The sequence below is a fragment of the Chiloscyllium plagiosum genome, unplaced genomic scaffold (assembly GCF_037043375.1).
Source record: "Chiloscyllium plagiosum isolate Xiang-an unplaced genomic scaffold, Cpla_swu_hap1 HiC_scaffold_20, whole genome shotgun sequence".
Lineage (NCBI taxonomy): Eukaryota > Metazoa > Chordata > Chondrichthyes > Orectolobiformes > Hemiscylliidae > Chiloscyllium > Chiloscyllium plagiosum.
In genome coordinates this window covers 25,675,496-25,698,695 of record NW_028270158.1, presented here as the reverse complement: position 1 = coordinate 25,698,695, position 23,200 = coordinate 25,675,496, and the positions used below count along the sequence as shown (strand labels likewise).

The following is a 23,200-nucleotide window of genomic DNA, read 5'->3' as shown; positions in this document are numbered from 1 at the left end:
GTACAAAGTATTACCCTTTACATCTATTTCTTTGGTGAAACTCTTGATCATCGATACTAATACTTCCTTCAAACAAAATCAAAGAGCTGCAAATGATGAAAATCTAAAGCAAAAACGGAAATTACTGGAAAAACTCAGCCAGTCTGGCGGCATCTTTGGAGAGAAAGCAGAGTTACCGATTCTGGTTCAGTGAACGAGAGGCGATGGCCTTGTGGTGTCATCGCTGGACTGTTAATCCAGAAGCTCGGCTATTATTCTGGACACCTGCCATGGCAGCTGATGGAATTTGAATTCAATAAAAAAAATCTGCAAGTAAGAATCAAATGATGGCAATGAAACTATTGCTGATTATCAGGAAAAAAACCTAGCTGGTCTACTAATGGAGTGAAATCTACCATCCTAATTTGGTCTGGCCTACATGTGACTCCACACCCAAAACAATGTGGTTGACTCTCACTTGCTCTCTGTGCAGTTAGGAATGGGCAATAAATGTTGGCTAGCCAAAGATCCTCTTTTAGAATCCAAGAATAAGGAGATATCTTCATCGAAATGAATGGGATACATCCTTTAGATTTGTATTCCAAGTATTTACTTTCCCAGCTGAAGTAACATGGTGTGTCTTTGGGACTCTGGAATTTCCAGTGCAAAATGAGATGGTTCCTTTCTATTATTTCTGTGGCTAATGTAGATTGAAAATGCTGTCTGTTCATGTCCAGGATTCTTCTGCATATACAATTGCTGAACTATATTGTTCTGTCTTTTTACAGCAGTGTGATGGGAAAGCGTTGTCAGAATCTGCTTCTTCAAATATACTTCCAAGTTCCAGAGGTTATCCGCCATGTCAGTCTCCCAGAGTCTGTGCTCACCAGCGATGGCACCACTGAAGGAAGTACCTGCAAGGTATGAATGTCTTCAGCAACACTGTCCTCCTCAGGCACTACGTAGCGTCAGTGTCACTGTGGTGAGGGTTTCATCGAATCATACAAAACAGGAGACTACTGAGTCAAGGTTGCCTGTCTCAGTTCTGAAAGAGCTGTCCAAGTAGTTCAGCCTCATTTCTTTCTCCTTAGTCCTGCAAAGATTTCAGCTTCAGATATACAGAGGAACCTCAATTATCTGAATATCAATTATCCGAGTTTCGGATTATCTGAAGAAGATCTCGAGGTCCCGATAGAAACATTACATCAAAGACGTGTTTCCAACACTGATCGCACCTTTTGCTAACAATGAATAAAAATGAACTCGGCTGACTGAAATGCTGCCGAGCCCAGGCACCATCTCCAAATGATTGACCGCCCACCCTCTCTCTCTGTTCCCCCACACTTTCCCAGGAGTTCTTCACAGGGGTGTACCCTAAACCTCCCTTCCCCAGATAATCATTCCAACATTGTCCTGTACAGGGCAAAGGTTGAACTTGTCAAAAAGGTGTGTGTGTGTCCAGTCTGGCTGCTGTGGTGTGGGGGGTGGTGGCGGGGGAGCTGGGTCAGGGGGGATTGGGGGGGGGGGGGGCGGCGGGGCGGCTGGGTCGGAGGGGGAGGATGGGGGTAGCGGGGCAGCCTGGTCAGACAGGGTTGGGTGGCGGATGGGGATTTACACGCGGTGTACTGCTGCCTAGTCTCCTGGACAGGGAGCGGACTTAGCAAAGTGCTTGCTGTGTCAATCCCATTGAACTGATGGGATGGGGGAGGGGGTGGTGGAAGTGGGAGGCTTCAGCAATGCTGCACGTCCCTTACACACAAGTGTGTCTCTGCTCAAAAACAATCCCTGAGACAGAGAGGGGGAGCAAAGCAGGCAGAGCGAGGAGAAAAGAAACTTCAGAAAACTCCGAGCCCAAGAGGAGAGGCATTGAATTAATTAACTGAATAATCAGTTATCTGAATGAAATACTGCCCGCCCACTCGTTCGGATAATCGAGGTTCCTCTGTACTTAGTTTCCTTTTAATTGTTGAAACTGTTGCCATCACTCTTTCAATTTAAGTCAGATCTGAACTGATCTGAGCATTTTTCAGATATCCATAAGCTACTGGTCTTTAAAGAGTGTATAATTTTTAAAAATTACTAGAGGGAGCGTTTTGTACGGAGTAAGTCCATCATTAACAAGTTTTGTAAGAAATGCTCATTTACTGTAGAGCACTGTGATAACAGCATGTTAATGCAACTGTTGCAAATTATTGAATGTAATGCTTCGCATAACATACTGCCTTCTTAACTACTGTTCTGAGTGTGTGAGCATCATATTGCATCTTATATTATTTTTATATAATAGGATTATCTTCAGGTTAAACTGATTTTTAGTCTATTATATCTGCTATCCTGACAGACAACAGCAGTGCTTAACTGCCCTAGGTTCAAATATAGTTTCCTGCGGTTCAGCTGGTTGCTGCTGACTGATGCTGTGACCATGAGGACCCTGAGGTTGGTTTCTGGATATCGAAGGCGTTCTGCTTGAGCAGCTTTTACAAGCATGTTTCTTTCTTTTCAAGCTGGATGCACTCGTCCATCGGTTACTGACGCTGCTCGCGGACACCAATGACTCGAAAACATCGGAGAATCGTATGGCTGATGCCAACATGGCCTGCAGAAAGTTGGCAGTGGCACATCCGGTTTTATTGCTTCGGTATTAATATTTCACTTTTAAAGGATCCTTTTTATTATAATGATTAAAGAACTCAATTTTGTTTTGCCAAAATATCTAATGCATGGCTAACTTGCTCTTGATCTGTTTCACCTCTAAACTCTGACTGTCACTCTCTCAACATTTCTTGTCTATACTCAGCACCAATGCAATCATTCCTTCTCTGAGCTACCTCTGTAACAATAGACTAGGTAGGTGAACAAATGTACCTTGGGTAATGACAGATCTATTATGCTCTTAGTCTTCTGCTACTGGTGCTTTATTCCTGTCCCTCAAATCAACCACACAATTCCAAACAAGATCCATATACATTGATCATGGCGCTGCTGTAGCATCTATCTCTGTTAGACTCCCACTAGCTAGGATTTCATTGTTAAAACAGATAGCAATTTGGCCTAGCTGGGACAAATGAAGAGACATAATAACAAAGCCAAACATTTCCAGTTTGTTGCATTGACTGGGATCTTTAGATTTTTGATGGGTAAAGGTTTTAAGGGATATGGAATAATGGTGAGTATATGGGATTGAGGCACAGATCAGTCATGATCTAATTAAATGGTGGAAGGGCCTCTGGGCTGAATAGTCTACTCTTGTTCCAATGCATTTAACTTTTAGCTGAATTGCATGTACTAAAACCTTACCCATGAGTGTTTGTGCTGAGCAATCTTTTGGTATTTGTTTTGTTTTACTTTTCAGACACTTGCCAATGATTGCTGCCCTGTTACATGGACGAGTTCATTTGAATTTTCAGGAGTTTCGACAGCAGAACCATTTGATCTTCTTCCTGCATGTTCTGGGGATCCTGGAATTGTTGCAGCCGTATTTATTTCAGAGTGAACACCAGGGGGCGATGCAGGACTGCCTTCTCTCCTTCATATTACTCCTGCAGGTCAGTGGAAACCCAGCTGGAATATAAGAAGTCCATTCAGAGGCCATTCCATCAAAGTCATTTTGTTGCACCGTTCATTAAGATCAATCAGTATCTTAACTCCATCTACGTGCCTTGATTCTGTAATTCTCAAAAGCCTTGCCTAACCAAAGTCTTCCAGTCTCCAGTTTTAAATTTTAAATTGACTTTACAGTCTCAGCTTTGAGTTCCATTTATCCACCATCTTTTGTGTGTACAAGTGCCTCCTGACATCACTCCTGAACTGCCTCACTCTAATTTAAAGTAATGCCTCCTCTTTCTGGATTCAATGCCTCCCAAAAATAAATACTTTCCTTTCTAAACTTCAGTTATTGTAAGCCTTCACTTAGAACACTCTTAATCTTGAAACTTTGAGGAAATAACTTCAATAACTGAACCTCTGGGAGGTGGAATGAGCCCAAAAGCAAACAAGGCACCTCATACTACTGCTGCTATTACAATAAAGATATGCATTTATATAGCACCTATCATATAGTATAATGCTGTGTGCTGCTTTGCATAAAACTCTGAGAGTCTTGACAGAATACATGTGGAGAGGGAAGTCTTAACGAAAAGTCTAGAATAAGGAGTCGCTGTTCGCTAATTTAAAACAGAGATGACAGGAAATTGTTTTATCTTAGAAAATTATGGGTCTTTGGAACTCTCTTCCTTTAAACGCATTGGAGGCAGAGTCTGTGAATATTTTTAAGGCAGAGTTGGATAGATTCTTGGAAATTGAGGTGAAAGGTTATCGGGGTAGACAGTAAAGTGAATCTGAGGTTACATTCAGATTAGCCATGCTGAAATTAAATGGTAGAACAAGCCCGAGGACTGAATGGTCTCTCTTCCTTGTTCGTATGTTCACTGGGCATTGTTATCAGACAAGACTCGTCACCAAGTCACTGAGAGAGATACAAGAAACTCCTGAAAATTCAAAGTAAATTTTTTAAAAAGTGCTTTATTTTAATCCTGAGTTCTTTCCATTTCAAAATATATATATACATCTAAACGTTGAAAGTTGTACAACAAAAGTGTATTTGCTCTAGCAATAAAGCTGAACAAAGCTTCGTCAATGGTGCATCCAGTTTATCCAATCAGTAATTTAGCAGTACACACCCTGAGGACCATAAATTCAATCTCAGGATTGCCCTAAATTAGCAGACTTGAGTCAGCACAGTGTTACAGAACGTGCTGCAACAGACCTTTGCACTCCGGTTTAGGGAGAAGAGATCAGAACAGGATTTTTGGTCACTGTTTGGGCAATTCCTGACAAAATATATATGTGGCTGCTGAAGAAGGAATCTAGCTAGGCTGCAGTAATAAGCAGTTAACTATGACTGAAGTCATAGATAACCGCAGTTTAGATCTGAATACCTAACAATGCCAGAAAGTGGCTGACAGCTGTGGAATTAAATATGTAATTGGAGGGCTACGTGCATTGCTCGGTGTTGGGGGGTGGGCGTGGGTGGGTGTGGAGAATATGTATCATGGCTGAGAATCAAAACACTGACTATCTTTGGATAATTTTGAATACTTTTTTCTTGCAGAATTACGGGAAGTACTCCAGGTTCATTGCTTCTTTCATCAATAAATGCGTGCATTTTATTCACAAGTTTATAACCTACAATGCAGCAGCAGCAGTCCCATTCCTTCAGAAACATTCAGATGTGCTCCAGTGAGTATTTTGTTTGTTTATTAAAAATTGAGTAATAGGACGGAGGGATTAAGAAAGAACGCACCATTTAGTGAGACCTTTTTGTTTTTATTCATTCATGGGCTGGGCCAACATTTATTGCCAGGCCCCTGTTGCCTTTTATAAGGTGGTGTGAGCTGCCACCTTGAAGCACTGCGGTCCATGTGCTATAAATGGACCCAAAATGCTTTTGGGGAGGGAATTCCAAGAGTTTGACCCAGTGACTGTGAAGGACCAGGGATATATCTCCAAGTCTGATTGGTGAGTGACTTGGAAGGGACCTTGGGGGTAATGCCCTTGTCCTTCTAGATGGTAGTGGTAGTGGGAAAGGAAGGTTGTAATCTAAAGTACCTCTCCTCTCCTGAGCCCCTCCTAAAATGTTTGTGTGTGTGAATGGTCAAGTGGGTTGTATTTCAACTTCTCCACAATTTCTGGATGACCCATTTCCAAATTGGATACCCAGCATGATTGTGAAATCACATCTCTTTTTCACTCCATCTCAGTGTGTGTAAACGTGGAATGTAATGTTCAAGCCTGCATTCCGTCACTTGTCATAGCCACATGTTTGACTTTGGATCAGAGTAGGGAAGGGGCAGCTGTTTGCTTTGAGCAGGGAATGATGGTGGCAACAGCAGAAAAGGTGGCTTGCCAGGCTCAGCCAAGTGGGATGGGGGATGGCACTCCAGATTTGGCCATTTAAACAGGAAGAAGATTGAATTGGGACCCTTAGCAACTTAGCATGGCCTTGAGACCTAGCCAAGAACTTCTGAGGCTAAAAGGTCTGAGTGACGGAGGTTCCTAGGAGTGGAATGGTGATAGTCCTCCAGAACTAAGTTAGCCATCTGAAAACAATTGGGTGATGAGTTGGGGGTTATGACCCGTTCATTCACTATACTGCTGAGTGATTGAGCCAGTATTGATTGGACAGGCCTTTGTTTAGGATGCTGTCCCAGATTAGAAATGATTGGAGAGATTGAAATAAAATTTCTGAATTTCCTTTAGTAAACCTTTTAAGAAAAATCAAATTCTTGCAAAGGCTGTATCCAATGATAAAGATTAGATTAGATTAGATTACATTACAGTGTGGAAACAGGCCCTTCGACCCAACAAGTCCACACCGACCCGCCGAAGCGAAACCCACCCATACCCCTACATTTACCCCTTACCTAACACTACGGGCAATTTAGTATGGCCAATTCACCTGACCCTGCACATCATTGGATGGTGGGAGGAAACCGGAGCACCCGGAGGAAACCCACACAGACACGGGGAGAACGTGCAAACTCCACACAGTCAGTCGCCTGAGGCGGGAATTGAACCCGGGTCTCTGGCGCTGTGAAGCAGCAGTGCTAACCACTGTGCCACCGTGCCGCCCACGATAAAGGTTGTCTTTGTTTCACACCTAGGCCCTGAAGTGGGAATGCATTGAAAGAAGAGGTTAACAATAGGAATAGCTGAATTTGGGACAGAATGTTTTGAATGGTTGATTGTGATTCCTAACTGTGATGTGATGGCATGTGTTTGTATGTTGAGCGATAACTAGATCTAGCTGGCAATAATACTTGCGTGACCAAATTTTTATCCACAATCATCAAGCATGCAAGTCAAGTAGGCCAACCAGGGACTGAGTGCCTGATGGCCCAGTCCCCTCATCTATAGGCAGAGTAAATGATTACTCAGATTTAGTCAGAAATTGGCTTTTTTTTTAAAGACATGTTATGGTGCTCTTGTAAAGGATGACTTGCATTTCAATAGTGTCTTTCAAATGTTGCAACACGCTACAAGAAATTCACAAGATTCTTTGCCAAGGCAGTGACTTGTCCCTTCATTTACCTGATGTTGATGCAAAACAAGTCCATGACTATGATTTCCCATTAACCTGCTGTGCCTTGCACGATTATGTGTCAAACACTGATCGGCCTTTGTTTAGCAATGATCAGTTTGGAGCTGCCTTGGGTCAGTTGTACTTAGTCGTCAATGGGTGTCCTGGGGCAGACTAGAAATTGTCTTTTAAAAATAAAAGTCTTTGGAGGATATCTGTCTCCCTTCTCCAACCTGTCCCATTCCCAAAACCCCACCCGACCAACTAAGACACAAAATCTTTTTCAAAGTCAAGCATTTTGTTTTGACGTTTGGTACAGTTACCTTTCACGGGAATATCCAGAGATGGCTCTGCTGAAGTCCCTGCTGGCTGGATTAACGCTCCCAACTCGGAGTGGACTCATTGAAGAGAATGCAGACGATGAGGACGGGGGTGAGTTATGGACTTCTGTTAATTAAAATAATAGAAGTAAATAGAAATATTGAGCTGTTCGCAACGGTGAGAGGGTTGACAATGAGTGACGGAATGGAGTATTGTGTACTTGCTAAGGAATCGTCTCTGTTACAAAGTCCAGCTCTGTCATGTGAAATACTTCATGCATTCTGTCATTGCAAGTATCCTTCCAAAGCACTTGTAATCTAGGACAATAAAACAAAACAAAAGAAGAAAGACTTGCACTTATAAAGCCATTTTGTGACCTTGGCCTTCCTCGAAATGTTTTACGCATATTGAAGTGTAATCGCCGTTGAAAAGTTGAAAAAACGCCAGGCTCCCATAAACAGTCTTCACTCTTGTTTTTTTTAGCAGTGATGTAGTTAAGACTAATAATTGTCCATGGCGCTGAGGAGAATTTCCCTCACCTTCTTTGAAGTACTGGCTTAGGAACTTTTAAGCTTACTTGTGAAGCCGCGGTTTAACATCTCATGCTCTGGATGAGACCTTTGGCAGTGTCACAGTCCCTCAGTACTACATTGGAGTGACAGTTTTAGTTTTAAGACTTTTGAAGTAGAATTTGACCCCCAACCATCTGCCTGTAGAACTAAGAGTGCTAATCACTGAGTCAGCTCTGATGGATTGAAATTGCTGAAACTCACTGTAAAGTCTGCCTGCTTTTGTGAGCAGTGAGTTACTTTGAATGGCAGCATCTGTTATGTCAGCCAACTTAATTGGCAGCAAGTATCAGGCAGTTTCTTTCCTTTTTCTTTCTCTTTCGAACCCTGGAAATGTTTGAGCATTGTTTTTAGTATGGAAGCCAGCTGCTGTCTGTAAACAATATCCTCAACACAGTGTTCAAGGTTTAAAGTAAACCAAAGAGCTTCGCTGCTGGAAGCCTGAAACAAAAATGGAAATTGCTGGAGAAATTCAGCAAGACTGGCAGTAAGAACGCTTTCTCCCCACAGATGTTGCCAGAGTTTCTCCAGCAATTTGATTTTTTGTCCAAGCATTACTTCATAAGTGGAATCAGGTGAGCAGAAGAGAATTATTGCAGGAGATTACAAGCACAAGTCATGTCAGGATGGTCTGTGATGAATTGTGTAGCAGAGGCTTTCACCCCAGACTAAGGAGCTTATGTTTGATACTTCACTAGTTTCTAATTTTTTTAAAAGAAGTTTTTTAAGTTTTTAAAATAAATTTTTCTCTTCCCCCCCCCCATCTCTCTCTTTCTCTATCACCCCCATCTCTCTCTCTCTCTCCCATCTCTCTCTCTCGCTCTCCACCTCTCCATCTCTCGCTCTCGCTCTTCCCCCCCATCTCCCTCTCGCTCTCTTCCTCTCCATCTCCCTCTCTCCCTCCCCACCCATCCCTCCCCGCCCGTCCCTCCCCGCCCGTCCCTCCCCGCCCATCCCTCCCCGCCCATCCCTCCCCGCCCGTCCCTCCCCGCCCGTCCCTCCCTACCCCTGTCCCTCCCTCCCCCGTCCCTCCCTCCCCCGTCCCTCCCTCCCCCGTCCCTCCCTCCCCCCGTCCCTCCCTCCCCCGTCCCTCCCTCCCCCGTCCCTCCCTCCCCCCGTCCCTCCCTCCTCCCCCCCCCCGTCCTTCCCCCCCCGTCCCTCCCCCCCCGTCCCTCCCCCCCCCCGTCCCTCCCCCCCGTCCCTCCCGCCCCCGTCCCTCCCCCCCGTCCCTCCCCGCCCCCCGTCCCTCCCCGCCCCCGTCCCTCCCCGCCCCCGTCCCTCTCCCCTGTCCCTCTCGCTCTCCCCTCATCCCTCTCGCTCTCCCCCGGCCCTCTCGCTCTCCCCCCGGCCCTCTCGCTCTCCCCCCGGCCCTCTCGCTCTCCCCCCGGCCCTCTCGCTCTCCCCCCGGCCCCCTCGCTCTCCCCCCGGCCCTCTCGCTCTCCCCCCGGCCCTCTCGCTCTCCCCCGGCCCTCTCGCTCTCCCCCCGGCCCTCTCGCTCTCCCCCCGGCCCTCTCGCTCTCCCCCCGGCCCTCTCGCTCTCCCCCCGGCCCTCTCGCTCTCCCCCCGGCCCTCTCGCTCTCCCCCCGGCCCTCTCGCTCTCCCCCCGGCCCTCTCGCTCTCCCCCCGGCCCTCTCGCTCTCCCCCCGGCCCTCTCGCTCTCCCCCCGGCCCTCTCGCTCTCCCCCCGGCCCTCTCGCTCTCCCCCCGGCCCTCTCGCTCTCCCCCCGGCCCTCTCGCTCTCCCCCCGGCCCTCTCTCCCTTCCCCCGGCCCTCTCTCCCTTCCCCCGTCCCTCTCTCCCTTCCCCCGTCCCTCTCTCCCTCCCCCCGTAACTCTCTCCCTCCCTCCGTCCCTCTCTCCCTCCCTCCGTCCCTCTCTCCCTCCCTCCGTCCCTCTCGCTCTCCCCCCGTCCCTCTCGCTCTCCCCCCGTCCCTCTCGCTCTCCCCCCGTCCCTCTCGCTCTCCCCCCGTCCCTCTCGCTCTCCCCCCGTCCCTCTCGCTCTCCCCCCGTCCCTCTCGCTCTCCCCCCGTCCCTCTCGCTCTCCCCCCGTCCCTCTCGCTCTCCCCCCGTCCCTCTCGCTCTCCCCCCGTCCCTCTCGCTCTCCCCCCGTCCCTCTCGCTCTCCCCCCGTCCCTCTCGCTCTCCCCCCGTCCCTCTCGCTCTCCCCCCGTCCCTCTCGCTCTCCCCCCGTCCCTCTCGCTCTCCCCCCGTCCCTCTCGCTCTCCCCCCGTCCCTCTCGCTCTCCCCCCGTCCCTCTCGCTCTCCCCCCGTCCCTCTCGCCCTCCCCCCGTCCCTCTCGCCCTCCCCCCGTCCCTCTCGCCCTCCCCCCGTCCCTCTCGCCCTCCCCCCGTCCCTCTCGCCCTCCCCCCGTCCCTCTCGCCCTCCCCCCGTCCCTCTCGCCCTCCCCCCGTCCCTCTCGCCCTCCCCCCGTCCCTCTCGCCCTCCCCCGTCCCTCTCGCCCTCCCCCCGTCCCTCTCGCCCTCCCCCCGTCCCTCTCGCCCTCCCCCCGTCCCTCTCGCCCTCCCCCCGTCCCTCTCGCCCTCCCCCCGTCCCTCTCGCCCTCCCCCCGTCCCTCTCGCCCTCCCCCCGTCCCTCTCGCCCTCCCCCCGTCCCTCTCGCCCTCCCCCCGTCCCTCTCGCCCTCCCCCCGTCCCTCTCGCCCTCTTCCCCCGTCCCTCTCGCCCTCTTCCCCCTGTCCCTCTCGTCCATCTCTCGCTCTCTCTCTCTACCCCTTTCCCATCTTTCTCTCTCTTCCTTCCTCCATCTCTCTCTCTCCCTCCCCCATCTCTCTCTGTCTCTCCACCCCACTCCCCAATCTGTCTCTCCCCATCTCTCTCCCACTTGCACTTCCCCCCTGCGCCCCTTTCTCTCCTCCCTCTCCCTCTGTCTGTCTGTGTGTCTGTCTGTGTGTCTGTCTGTTTCTCTCTCTCTTTCTCTCTCACACGCACATCCAGAGGAAGAAGCAGCTGGCTCCCTCCCACTTGTCAGTTTTTCTGCTACAACGCCGATAACCTCAGCTGAAGTGGCACCGTATCTTCAAAAGATTGCAAGGGGCCGTGCCCTGGAAGGTAAGGCCTCCAGCATAACCTGTAGGTTCAAACAGACGTCGGATATATTGACTCTATGAGGGAGAAAGGAAAGAGGATGTGATGATAAGGTAGATCCAATTAGCAATGCCTAACATGCCCTTTATATTTTAAAAATTTGTATTTTTGTAGCAACTTCCACAATGAAGTACTTTGAAATGCAGTCAGCAGTGTAATGCGGGAATTTAATGTAAAACAAGAACATTTCTATAGAATGAATGGAACCTGCATACAGGTTTCTTTGGGTGAGGGATTATTTCATGCAGCACTGCTTCTAGAGCGGAAATAATGTTATCCTGATGCCAAACAGCTCTACCACACACTACGTTACCACAGTAGCAAAATGCTCATAGAATCATAGAGATCAACAGTATATTAAAAATAACCTTCAGCTCATGGAGCCTGCAATTGTCGGAAACAGCTACCCAATTACTCTAATCCCATTTTCCAGCATTTGGCCCATTGTCTTGTATGCCTTGTTGTCACAAGTGCACATCTAAATACTACTAAAATGTTACGAAGGGTTCTGCCTCTACTATCCTTAGAGGCAGTGAGTTCCAAATTCTCACCACCTTTTGCGTGTAAAAGATTTTCCTCACAACCCTTCGAAACCTCTTTCCCCTTATCTTCAATGCATGCCCCCAGCCATTAATTCCTTCTCCAAGGGGAAAAGATCTTTCCTGTCTACCCCATCAATACATCATGTGATTTTGCACATCTCAATCGTGTCCCACTTCACTCTCCTGTGCTCCAAAGTAAATAACTCCAGTCTGACCAATTTCTATTCATAACTGAAACTCTTCAGCCCAGGGAACATCCTGGTACTTTTCCTCAGCATTGTCTCCAGTGCAATCTGTAATGTGGATTCCAGAACTGCATACAATATTCTAACTGTGGCCTAACCAACTTTTTATGTAGTTCCAGCATCACCTCCCTGCTCTTCAACTCTATTCAGATAGAATAGGAACTCCTTTCTCCAGAATCTTAACACAAGCCTCTTGCTTACTACTTGAGTAAAGTTGTCACTGTATTACTGTAATCTTGAGATGACAGTTCAAATTCCAGCCTGTCAGCTCTTGAATTTAAAGTCAGTCGGTTAATTAAATAAATCTGGAGTGAAAAGGTGTTATCATAATTGTGACCATGTAGCTGTAGGCTTGTTGTACAAATCCATCTGTTTCACTCATGTCCTTCAGGGACGGGCATCTACAGTTCCTGACCCAGTCTCATCTTGGTGTGAACTCAGAACCACACCAGTGTAGTTGATGCTGAACTACCTTCTGGAATGGCTGAGCAAGTCACTCAGTTGTTTCAGATTATGATGACATAATGCAATGATTTATGAAATGGTTCAGTGCCACATTCTAAAGTGCTGTTAAAGATGACCTGTAAAAAACTGGCCTTGCCAGCAACTTCCCTATCCCGGAAATGAATGAGTAACAAAACTGTGCAGCCCAATCAGCTGGCATGACCCCAGGCTTCCAAAATTGGCAGTATACATCTGCAGCATGGTGAGGCTGGTAGCAGGGTATTTTCAAAGGCCAGGTGCTGTAATCACTGATCTTGGGTGTTTGAAAGCAGGAACTCAGAGAGGGAAGCTTGGTGTGGGTATGGGGTGGTGGAAAGTGAAAGCAGTCAATAGTCACACCATTATACTGGATAGCAAACTGAGGATGAGTTAGAATTGTGAAGTAGCAAAAGACGGAAAGATGCCGTCATTCCCAATGTGCTGAGTGGCATTGAATCCTGCAGGCCTTGTCAGAGCCAACTGCAGGATGGAAGGCTCAGGAAGTGGAGGTGACTTGTGCCTCTGTTTCTGATCTTTTTTTTATTATGTGCTACATTGTCCTGCATGAACGTTGTTGATTGTTTACTGCTATTTTCGGCTGTTGTGTTTGCCATAATTGAGTAGCAGGATGTTTGTGGAAGAAACATGAGGGAGGGATGGGTGGTCTCAGGTAGATGTTGAAGCGTCAAATGGAGTATTCTGGATGTTGGGTGTGATTCCTGAGTGCCAGGGCCTATGTTCGGTGTGTGATGTTGATTTGCTGCATTGAGTAATGTGTTCAAGCTGTGGAGATGCATGTGCAGATGATGAATGTCTTTATGGCATAGCTGTGAGGACTCTGAGTCTAGACTTGGAGAACTAACCTCCCTGGCTATATGCTCCCATGTCTTGCATGTGATTATTAATGGTCTCTTCTGTCCCCTCTTTACATACCCCCACAAATGGGACTGTGGCATCTCTCCATCACCAATGTCTCCAACACGGCATTTGTCCCAACTGGATTGTTGTGTGAAGCTTGATCCCTATTTTTAAAGATTTTCCTTTGTACCAAACTTTTTGTAATCACTTTTCCTTTAAGCAGTAGTCTGCCTTGAAGAAAGAGCAGTTTGTCTGAATGGCCAACATGCCGTGCTGTTTCCAAAGTGCCCTGGCAATGTTGCAGCAAGGAGACCAGGGCTGGAGACCCAACAGTTTGCTGTGCAATCGTGCAAATGTTAAAACAGAAAATTGGTTAACCAACATCAAAAGGGAAATGAATAAAATGAAAAATGTTGTAGGGACCCCTTATTCCTAGCCCAGAAATCGAGCTGATTGAATGCAGCACTTTGGTCGCTGTGTTGGAAAAACTCAGCAGGTCTGGCAGCATCTTTGGAGAGAAGTCAGAGTTAATGTTTCAGGTCCAGTGACCCCCCCCCCCCCCCCCACCCTCCAGAACAGAGCAGTAAATTGAGTTTGATGTAGTTTACACCTAGTCTTTTGTCTTACTTTTATTCACCTACTCTCCCTTTTTTAGTGTCCTCCTCCTACTCAACTGTATAGATCTAACTGTGTGTCGTTGGGTCTGATTTAAGTAAGAGACCAACACTTTCTGTCTCCTGCTTAAAATCAGAGTCAGACTGATTGTGAATATCACTGCACTTTGTCCTACATTCTCTCCTGTGCAACAACAACTTGCATTTATATTGTGACATTGTTGTAGAAAAATATTATAAAATTCATTTCAAGAACTCTATCAAAATTTAACACAAAACTACTAAAAGGTAGGTCACCAAAATCTTGAAAAAGAAATTGGTTTTTAGGAGTACTTTAAAGAGGAAGAGACCCAAAAGGATTTTAGAATTAGGCTGTGACTTTTTAAATTGTGACATTGACTACCAGGAGCCCAGGTAGATCAGCGAACATTCTGAATGGCACCTAATACGTCTAATGTTTGCCTGCTCAGATATTCTGGAAGTCCTGAATGATATTGATGAGATGTCAAAGCGTCGAGTGGAGGTCCTCTTCTTCTTTGCTGTAAGTAGAAAATAAACTAATTGTCTCTCAAAGCAAACAAGATTCAACCACCATTTGCCTGCAGCATTTAATTAGCTCTAGAACTGTATAATGCCCTGTACTCTGCTAACAAGTAGAGCTGACTGATTTTGATTGCAGCTAATAATGTCTCTAGCTGTAAATTGTCAGTGAACAGCCTTTGAGGGAAAGCTGTTGTAAATATTGAAGCGTCTGATCTATTTGCATTGGCAGCAATGGTGTGATGTAAACGATGTGGTGTTATTGCCTTTTGAGGAGCTGGGTCCTATTCCCTTACCTTTTCTCTGCATCTCATTCTCTCCCTCTCTCTCATTGTGATGTCTTAAGCTCCGTGCCACAACAGTTCACAGATCTCAGTTACAAAAGCAGTGTCATTTTCCATATTCTCTGGTCATAAACTGCCTGAACATTGCACCCAACCCAGTTGAGACCACAAATACTTCTATCTGTACCCTGTGAATACTAACCATTGAAAGCTTGGGTAGCAGTTTTTGTGCCTCAGAACACAGACTATCAGGATTCATTGGAACCTGTATAACTCTGGCCTGCAGTAGATGTTAGTGCACATCGTAACTCACCTAGCAAGGATGCCGATTTTGGGTGGGATGCCCAATTTACTGCCGTAGCGGTTGTGCACTGTATTGAATTCAGTGGAGGGTAAAATCTGGCAGGCTTTAAATGAATGTTTGATACTATACCTGCAGACAACCACCTGATAAAGGAGCAGCACTCCAAAAGCTAGTGCTTCCAGTTAAACCTGTTGGACTATAACCTGGTGTTGTGTTATTTTTAACTTTGTACACCCCAGTCCAACACCGGCATCTCCAAATCATGCTCCCATTCTATCCTTTTGAGCTATATCTTTAGGATTAAACGAAAAAAGGGAGAGAACATTTTAAGTGAAGGTAATTTATAAATCTAGAAAGAAAAGTCAAGGTGACAGGGCAGAATGGCTTTTAAAATAAACTGAGTGTTTTAGAAAGAAACAAGTTTAATATTAACGGTCCATAATCATGAAAAAAGGTTAAAAGTTCAAATTAAAGGTATTTTAATAGAATATATAAAGCATTTGTAATAGGCTATATTAATTACTAGCTTAAATAGAGATAAATCTATTTGATTTAATAGCCATTACAAAAATATGATTACATGGTAACAACTACGGGCTCAGTGGTTAGCACTGCTGCCTCACAGCACCAGGGACCCGGGTTCAATTCCCTCCTCAGGTGACTGTGTGGAGTTTGCACATTCTCCCCGTGTCTGCGTGGGTTTCCTCCGGGTGCTCCGGTTTCCTCTCACAATCCAAAGATGAATTGACCATGCTAAATTGCTCGTAGTGTTAGGTGTAGGGGAATGGGTCTGGGTGGGTTGGTCTTTGGAGGGTCAGTGTGGACTTGTTGGGCCAAAGGGCGTGTTTCTACACTGTAGGGAATCTAAAGTTGGGGACAATATATGTATTCCAAAGTACTTGGCATTTCTAATAGGAAAAGACATGCTAAGTGGGAGTGTGGTAGCTATGACAGTGAAGGATGACATGAGGACAATGGTGAGGAATGATCTTGGTTTGGAAGATAAGGAAGTATCTTCAGTTTGGTGGAGAAAATAAATAGCAAGGATAAGAAAATGATTTTGGGAGTAGTTAACTGGTAACACTGTTGAACAGAAAGTTATTCAAGCAATAAGAGACATTATAGCAAAGGCAATGCAATAATTGTGGGACAATCTTCATATAGAATGGGCAAATCAGATTGTCAAAAGTAGTTTAAAGAATGAGTTCATGAAGTGAATTTGAAGCAGTTTGCTGGAAAAACAAGAATTGGAACTAAGCAGCAAAGAGACTAATTTAGATTTTGTTTTGTTTGATTGGACAGGGTTAATTGGTAATTGCATAGTGAGGGATAATCTGGGAAAGGGCAATCATAATATGATGGAATTTTGGAATTTCATATTGAATTTGAGAGTAACACAAATAAATTAAAAATTAGAAATTGAACCTAAGTAAAACAAATTAAATAGATATAATGACAGGTTGGCCAAAACAAATTGGGAAATTAGATTAAAGGGCATGATTGAGTAAGCAATGACAAAAATTTAAAGAAACATTTCATGGTTCTCAGCAATTCTACATTCCATTGAGTAATAAAATCTCCATGAGAGAAGAGATCAATCTATTGCTAACTAAAGAAGTTAAGGATAGTGTTCGATTATAAGAAGAGGCTTATAATATTGACAAGAACGATAGTCAGCCTGAGGATTCAGTGGTTATAGATAGCAGCAAAGGCTGGACAAAAAAATCAATAAAAAGGGAGAAAAACAGAATGAGAGTAAAGTAACCCGAGATGTAAGGACAGATTTGAGATCTATTACACATATGTAAATAGGAAGGGGTTAATGAAAGTAAGTGTTGCCTTTTAGAGAATTAATAGGAGAAATCAATAATGGGAATAAGTAAATGAAAGACTTGTAATAAATATTTTGTGTTAGTCTTCACATTAAAAGATATTTAATAAAAAACAAATAGTGAGGAACTAAGAGCTTAATAGTGAGGCACTTAAAGTAATCAGTATAAGAAAAGAACAAGTGCTACAAAATTTAATCAGACTGAAAATCCACAAATTCCTAGGACTTGACTGCTTGGGTTGGGAGTAGTTTAGAATTCAGCAAAGGTAAATTAATAAGGAGAAAGTAAAAAGAATATGTGAATATACTAGCAAGAGACATAAAAGTAGATTATAAGTGTTTCTACTTGTGAATGGGAAAGAGATAGCAAAAATAAACATGACCCATTCGAGACGAGGTTGCTGAAATTATAACCGGGAATATGGGAATGACAAAGACATTAAGGAATACTTTGCATCTGTCTACACGAAAATGCTAAAGAAATTAGTATAAATAAATGGCACTGGAGAAATGAATGGTAAGTAGCAAACAAAAGTCTCCCCAAACCTGATGACCAGTATTCCAGGTAGCTGCAGAGATAGTGAATGCATTGGTTTGATATTCCAGAAGTCCTTAGATTCTAGAACAATTTCTGCAGATTGGAATAAAACAGATATAAGCTTGCTGCTTAAGAAAGAAGGAAGAGAGAAGGTGGGAGCTAGAGTACAGTTAGCTTAAATTCAATAGTAGGCAAAATGCAAGAATCTGTGCATTTGGATGTGATAAGGGTGGTTGGAAGAGGGAAATATGATGAAGTAGAGTCAGCTCCAATTCATGAATTGGAAATCATATTTGATAAATCTGTTTTTTGAGGATTTATTCCGAAGAGAAAGGCGAACCACTATACATTGGACTTTCATAGAAACATTCGATAAGATGACACACGAGGAACCAGAGTTTACGTGAATTCTATTTGTCCATTTCAAGCATAGAGCCTGGTCAAGAGTGTACCGGTTTAAATCAACAGGAATGTGAATATTCTTACATTCCTCTGACAATCCCACCACCACCTCAAGTTTCCCTGGCCCCTACTCCGGCTGCTTAGTTCTGCTGAAGTCAGAAATAACACTGGATAGAGGAGTGAAGAACTAAGAAAATTACAGTACAGGAACAGGCCCTTTGGACCTCTAAGCCTGTATTGATCCAGATCCTCTATCGAAACTAAAGGATGTTCAGGATCAACTGGAGAGGAGGGTTGGTTTGTGGGCCTAGGAGTACCTGATGCTGCAATTAAAACTACATCAAATAAAACTACTCAATATTAAATTGTCCATTCGACAGTGTTCGTTATAGTAGCATCCACTGATTTTTTTTTTCCCATAGAGATCTCCTGAACTTCTGCAGCCTCAAGCTAGAGATTCCAGTGACTTTATTTTCTTGGTTCTCAGTAATCTGAACATTTCAGTTGTTAAAAGATTTAAAACTATTCTCTCCACTTAATTAACCCATGTTCTTGCATACATTGCCTGACTTTAGCATCCTCTCTGCCCCCCTACTTTTGCAGCCCCTTTGTTCCCCACCCCTGTGCAGCCCCTCTATCCCCATTTCAGCCCCTCTTTTCCTCCCTTGCCATCCTTCTGTTTACCCCCAGCTCCCCCCCTCCCCCATGTTTGCAGTGTCTCCCCCACATCATCCCTCTTGTTCAGTAAGTGATATAGAGGATAGCATATGGGGGTTACTTTGACAGAAAGACCTCAATATATTTTAATTTGTGGAAAAACTGTTAAGTGTTAAGGTAAAAGGAATTGGGTAGCTTTATAAGAGAAGCACAAAGTTAGCATGGTAGTACATGAAGTAATTAGAAAGGTAAATACTGGTCTTTATTGCAAGGAGGCTGGAATAGAAGAGCAAGGAAACCTTGCCGCATGTTATAGGACTTTAATGAGACCATACCTGATGCAGTATGTACAGTTTCACCCTCTTGAGAAAGGGTGTAATGAGGTTCACTAAATTAATTCCTGGGCTCTTTTATGAAGAGAGATTAAGCTAAGTAGTATTATACTCTGGAGTTTAGAACAATGAGAAGTGATCTCGTCAAAACTTCTGAGATTCTGAGACGGTTTGTCAGATTAGATGCTGAGAGATTATTTACCCCCAACCGCAGAGTCTAAAATCAGGGTCAAGATGCTGATTCAGATTGTCATGAGGGCAATAACATTGTGAATCTTCTAAATGCTGTACTTCAGTGAGAGATGGCTGCTCAGATATTGAGTGTGTTCAAGATTGAAATTGTTAGAGCTTTGGACTATGTAAAGGAATTGAAGAATGTATGTATATAGGATAGAAAGTAACAAGGATCAGCCATGAACTAATTGAAACGATTAGCATGTTAGTTTGCAGAGGGAAGTAGTCTGATCACTTGGGAATAGATGGGCGACGAGCTCCTACCTGGAGCTGTGCAGTGTGATTTGTAGTCCACCGTCAAAATTCAGGTGTTGCCAGCTTTGATATGGTCTCTGCACCTACTGTGACCAGTAGAACAGGAGGAGCGTATTAACACCTTCCCTGACTTGAACTTTTACCTGTTAGTGGAGAGGAATTCACTTCAGACTGGAGCCCCAAATTATAGTCGTCTTCTAGACAATGAGGACCAACGCCTTGAGTATGGCCATGTTCACACAGTAGGAGGCTGTTGCTGAACTGAAAGCTTTCTTGTTTTTCACAGAATGATCTACAACGGTTGATGAGCTCCCCAGAAGAACTGTCACGAAACGCAGCATTTGTCTTGGCTATGCGGAGTATCCAGAGCAATCCACGGTAAAGGAGGGGAAAGAATAACTAAGCGATCATGCAGCATTTACCATGATGCTGAAACACACACTGCAGCCAGTAGATTACTTTTTGAAGTATAGTTCATTATATTTTAGGAAACACGGCAGTCTATTTATTACAGAACAAGCTCCCTCAAACGGCAATGAAATAATGACAAGATAAATGTTTGCTAAATGAGATCTTAAGGTGGATGAAATATTTGAACTATTTTCCAGGACACCAAAGAAACTTCCTTGCTTACGGAGAATCTGAGGTTAAATTACAAAAAGAGGTTACAGAACTATGATTGTAGTCTCTGGGTATTTTGATCAATGCTTTTCAAGTGTTTAGGGTATAGGATAGGATAGACAGAGGAACATTTATTCTGGTGGTTGGGGAGTTATGGACTAAGATATAGTCTAAAAACTTAGAGCTAGATCTGTCAGAGAAATTATTAATAAAAAATTGTGTTAGAAGCTTGGAGCTGTCTTCCATAAGCACCATGGTGCATTTATTAATTTTAAAGCTGATATCCTCAAGTGTCTGTTAATCAAAGGGATATAGGCCATTGGGTGAGGTTACAAATTAGCCATGATGCCACTGAATGGCAAAACCAGTTTGAGAAATTAAATGGACTCTTCCTTGATTATATTCCTACTCTAAAATTAAGCTGCAGGATCTTTTAATGTCCACCTGAGAGGACAAACAGGATCGATCTTTAACCTCATATCAAAAGCAAGGGTAGTAATATTTTAAGGGTGCCCTCTTTCCAGGCACCATCTTGGACAGGCCAAGATATACTTAAGGAGCAGCATTGCTCCTGTGTTCTCCAGGTGTGGCTGTTTAAATGTTATCAGAGACGCAAACTGTTGCTGTAATGATGGGTAGTTTCTGTACTGGAACCTTGTAATATACAAACATTTGTATGTCCCTTTTCAGCCTCCAAACAGTGCCACAGTGTATTTACAGTTTGCTCTACTATGAGACTGTTCGTCTTCTCAAAATAAGCACATACCTCTGACTGCGCAGTTCAGTTTGTTTGGTTTCTTTTTCCAGTACTGCTGCAGATTTTCTTCCAACCTTCATGTACTGTCTTGGCTGTGGAAATTACGATGTGGTGCAGACAGCCCTGAAGCACCTTCCAGAATATGCGCTGCTCTGCCAAGGTAAAATTGCTGAGTCTCGAAATCCGATCTTGAATTGTGTTTATCGTGCAAAGAAATCTTTAAATTTATTCTTTTAATTTTAAACCACCCCCAATGCTTCCCAAAAGCACCAATGCCAATTCTTCACATCCCTTTCTCATGGGCTATGGTGCCATGGATACAATGAGCCCACCTCTTGTTCCCCTCACCCAACACCACTACCACAGCACATTTTGGTCACATTGCCTTTGTATGTCTGACAAGGGGGTTTTACAGTCATGTACGTAGAAACAAACACAGAAAATGCTGGACAAACGCAAGGGGCCTGACAGCATCTATGGAGAGATGTTCGGGAAAAGAAAACAAGTTATACTGGACTTGAAATGTGAACTCTTTTCTCTCTCCATAGATGCTGTTAGGCCTACTGAGTTTCTCCAGCATTTTCTGTGTTTGTTTCAGATTTACAGCATCCCCAGTCTTTTGCTTTTATTCCCATAGAAACGCACCACATTTTTAGTGGCAACTGCTAATCCTTGGGGTATTGAATTTAACTAAAGCATGTGTTATGCCCCAAACGAAAATAGAGTAATTGCACAGACTGGGGATCTTCCAAGAGTCTATTAAAGTGTAATCTGCTCACAACTATATTTACCTGTCAAATTGTTGGAACATTTTCCATGCATGCAGATATTATTTTGACGCTATTATCGATCTGTTTATTTGCTTTGATTTGGCTGTTGAGGTCCTGTCTATCGTTTATGCCAGTCGTTCATTCTTGTACCATGTTCTCTTCACAGAGCATGCGGGAGTCCTCTTACACAAAGCCTTTCTGGTGGGGATGTACAGCCAGCTCGACACAAGCCCACAGATTGCAGAGGCCATGAAAGTTCTGCACATGGAAGCCACAACTTAATGATTGAACAGTATAAGTGAACTGTGGACGTGGATGCAAGACTAAACACGATTGAAGGCGTTGGAGAGGAAATACTTTCAGCACAAAGTCATTGCAGGCATCTTTATACATTCCACAAGGAATCATCAGGAAACTATGAATCCATCCAGGATGCTTCTGCTCAGGAGGACTTTTCACTGGAGCCCCAGTACAAATTCCACCAAAGCTACTGGGAATCGATAGCTAAAACATTGCATTTTCTCATATGAGTCGAAGTGCAATGATTGTTATCAGCCCTTTGCAATATTTCTGAAAGGCACAGAATCAAGTTGATTTCTCTCTCTTTCTCTCACTTTTTTCCCTTTTTTTTTCCTTTTTCTTTCTTGCTATCTCTGTCTCTGGATATGCATAATAAGGTGCTGACTAATTAAATTCCATTCTCATTTCCCTCTTTTCCCCCTCTCTTTCGGTTTTCCTCTTCTGTACTATTTTCTCATTTGGGTGAGGGCTTGGTGGGAGCGTACTTCAATGTCTCACTTCAGTAAAGGTGCGTGGGCTTGTTTACGATGCAGAGTGATGCCCACAGCATGGGCTCAACTCCTGCACTGGCTGAGGTTACTGCGAAGATCTTGCCTTCCCAACCTCTCCCCTCACCCGAGGGATGATGACCCTCAGGTCAAACTCACCACCAGTTGTCTCTCTCTAATGAGAGCGGCCCTATGGTCCTTTGGGATTATGGTGATATTACCTTTACCAAGTTGAGATGTCCACACATTATACATCAAGAAAAGCAGTAATGTTAGTGTACATCTCTTTCAAGCTAGCAGCTTTGCCAATTTATCTTTGTAGCACAAACCTGGGTTCTACCTTTTCAACCTACTACAGAGTAGGGGGGCACAGCTGGCAGAATTGCTTAACATGACTTTAGCATCTGAGGTGAGGTGCAATTATGACCCTTCCTAATTATAACGATCAACATCACTAGCATTTTTTTAGCTAGGACATTACAGACAGATTTAAAATTGATAAACTGCCAATTGATATCTTCAAATAAAATTCTGCTGCCACAAGTCAGCAGACACAACTGTGTTGCAGAGAGGCACCTTAGAAGGACAGTACTATTGACTGAAGAGGTCTTGTGAATGTGTGAAGTTGTGTAGCACAAGGAAAAGGAGCATTCACTCTACTTAAAATACCAGCAACATGAGACCAACAAAGAAAAGTAACTTGGCTCCTTAACATCTGTTAAAACATGAAACTTTTGTCAGAAATGTTTTTATAAAAATTGATGTTTGACAATAAAGTGACGAGTTATTTTTATTTATTACTATAGGGTAGACTAAGCAGGCAAACTTCACAGTGTTGGCAGAAGTCTGACCATTCTTCAGCGTTGTCCTTTACAATATAAGAAAGTAGAATCAGCTGCAGTGAAAATACTACGAAGACTTAATTACATCAGTTCTAGTTTTAGATATTACATTCTGTTACCACCAACATAAGCAGAAAGGGAAACCACTTGGGGGGAGAAGTGGTAACAGAATGTAATATCTAAAACTAGAACTGATGTAATTAAGTTTTCGTAGTATTTTCACTGCAGCTGATTCTACTTTCTTATATTGTAAAGGA

General features: G+C 44.1%; 1 protein-coding gene across 3 annotated transcripts in view; it reads left to right on the top strand.

Moving 5' to 3' along the window:
* The window catches only part of ints1 (integrator complex subunit 1), a 121,492-nt gene extending 98,937 nt beyond the window's left edge, over positions 1–22,555 (top strand). For all 3 annotated transcript variants that reach the window (XM_043711841.2, XM_043711839.2, XM_087997722.1), the window contains exons 39-48: positions 768–900; positions 2,484–2,617; positions 3,332–3,524; positions 5,090–5,217; positions 7,377–7,489; positions 10,897–11,010; positions 14,259–14,329; positions 19,452–19,543; positions 20,594–20,703; positions 21,480–22,555. In XM_043711841.2, coding sequence (XP_043567776.1) covers positions 768–900; positions 2,484–2,617; positions 3,332–3,524; positions 5,090–5,217; positions 7,377–7,489; positions 10,897–11,010; positions 14,259–14,329; positions 19,452–19,543; positions 20,594–20,703; positions 21,480–21,595 — 1,204 coding nt within the window. In that variant the 3' untranslated portion in view covers positions 21,596–22,555. The remainder of the gene's footprint in view (positions 1–767; positions 901–2,483; positions 2,618–3,331; positions 3,525–5,089; positions 5,218–7,376; positions 7,490–10,896; positions 11,011–14,258; positions 14,330–19,451; positions 19,544–20,593; positions 20,704–21,479) is intronic.
* The last annotated feature ends 645 nt before the right edge of the window (positions 22,556–23,200 follow it).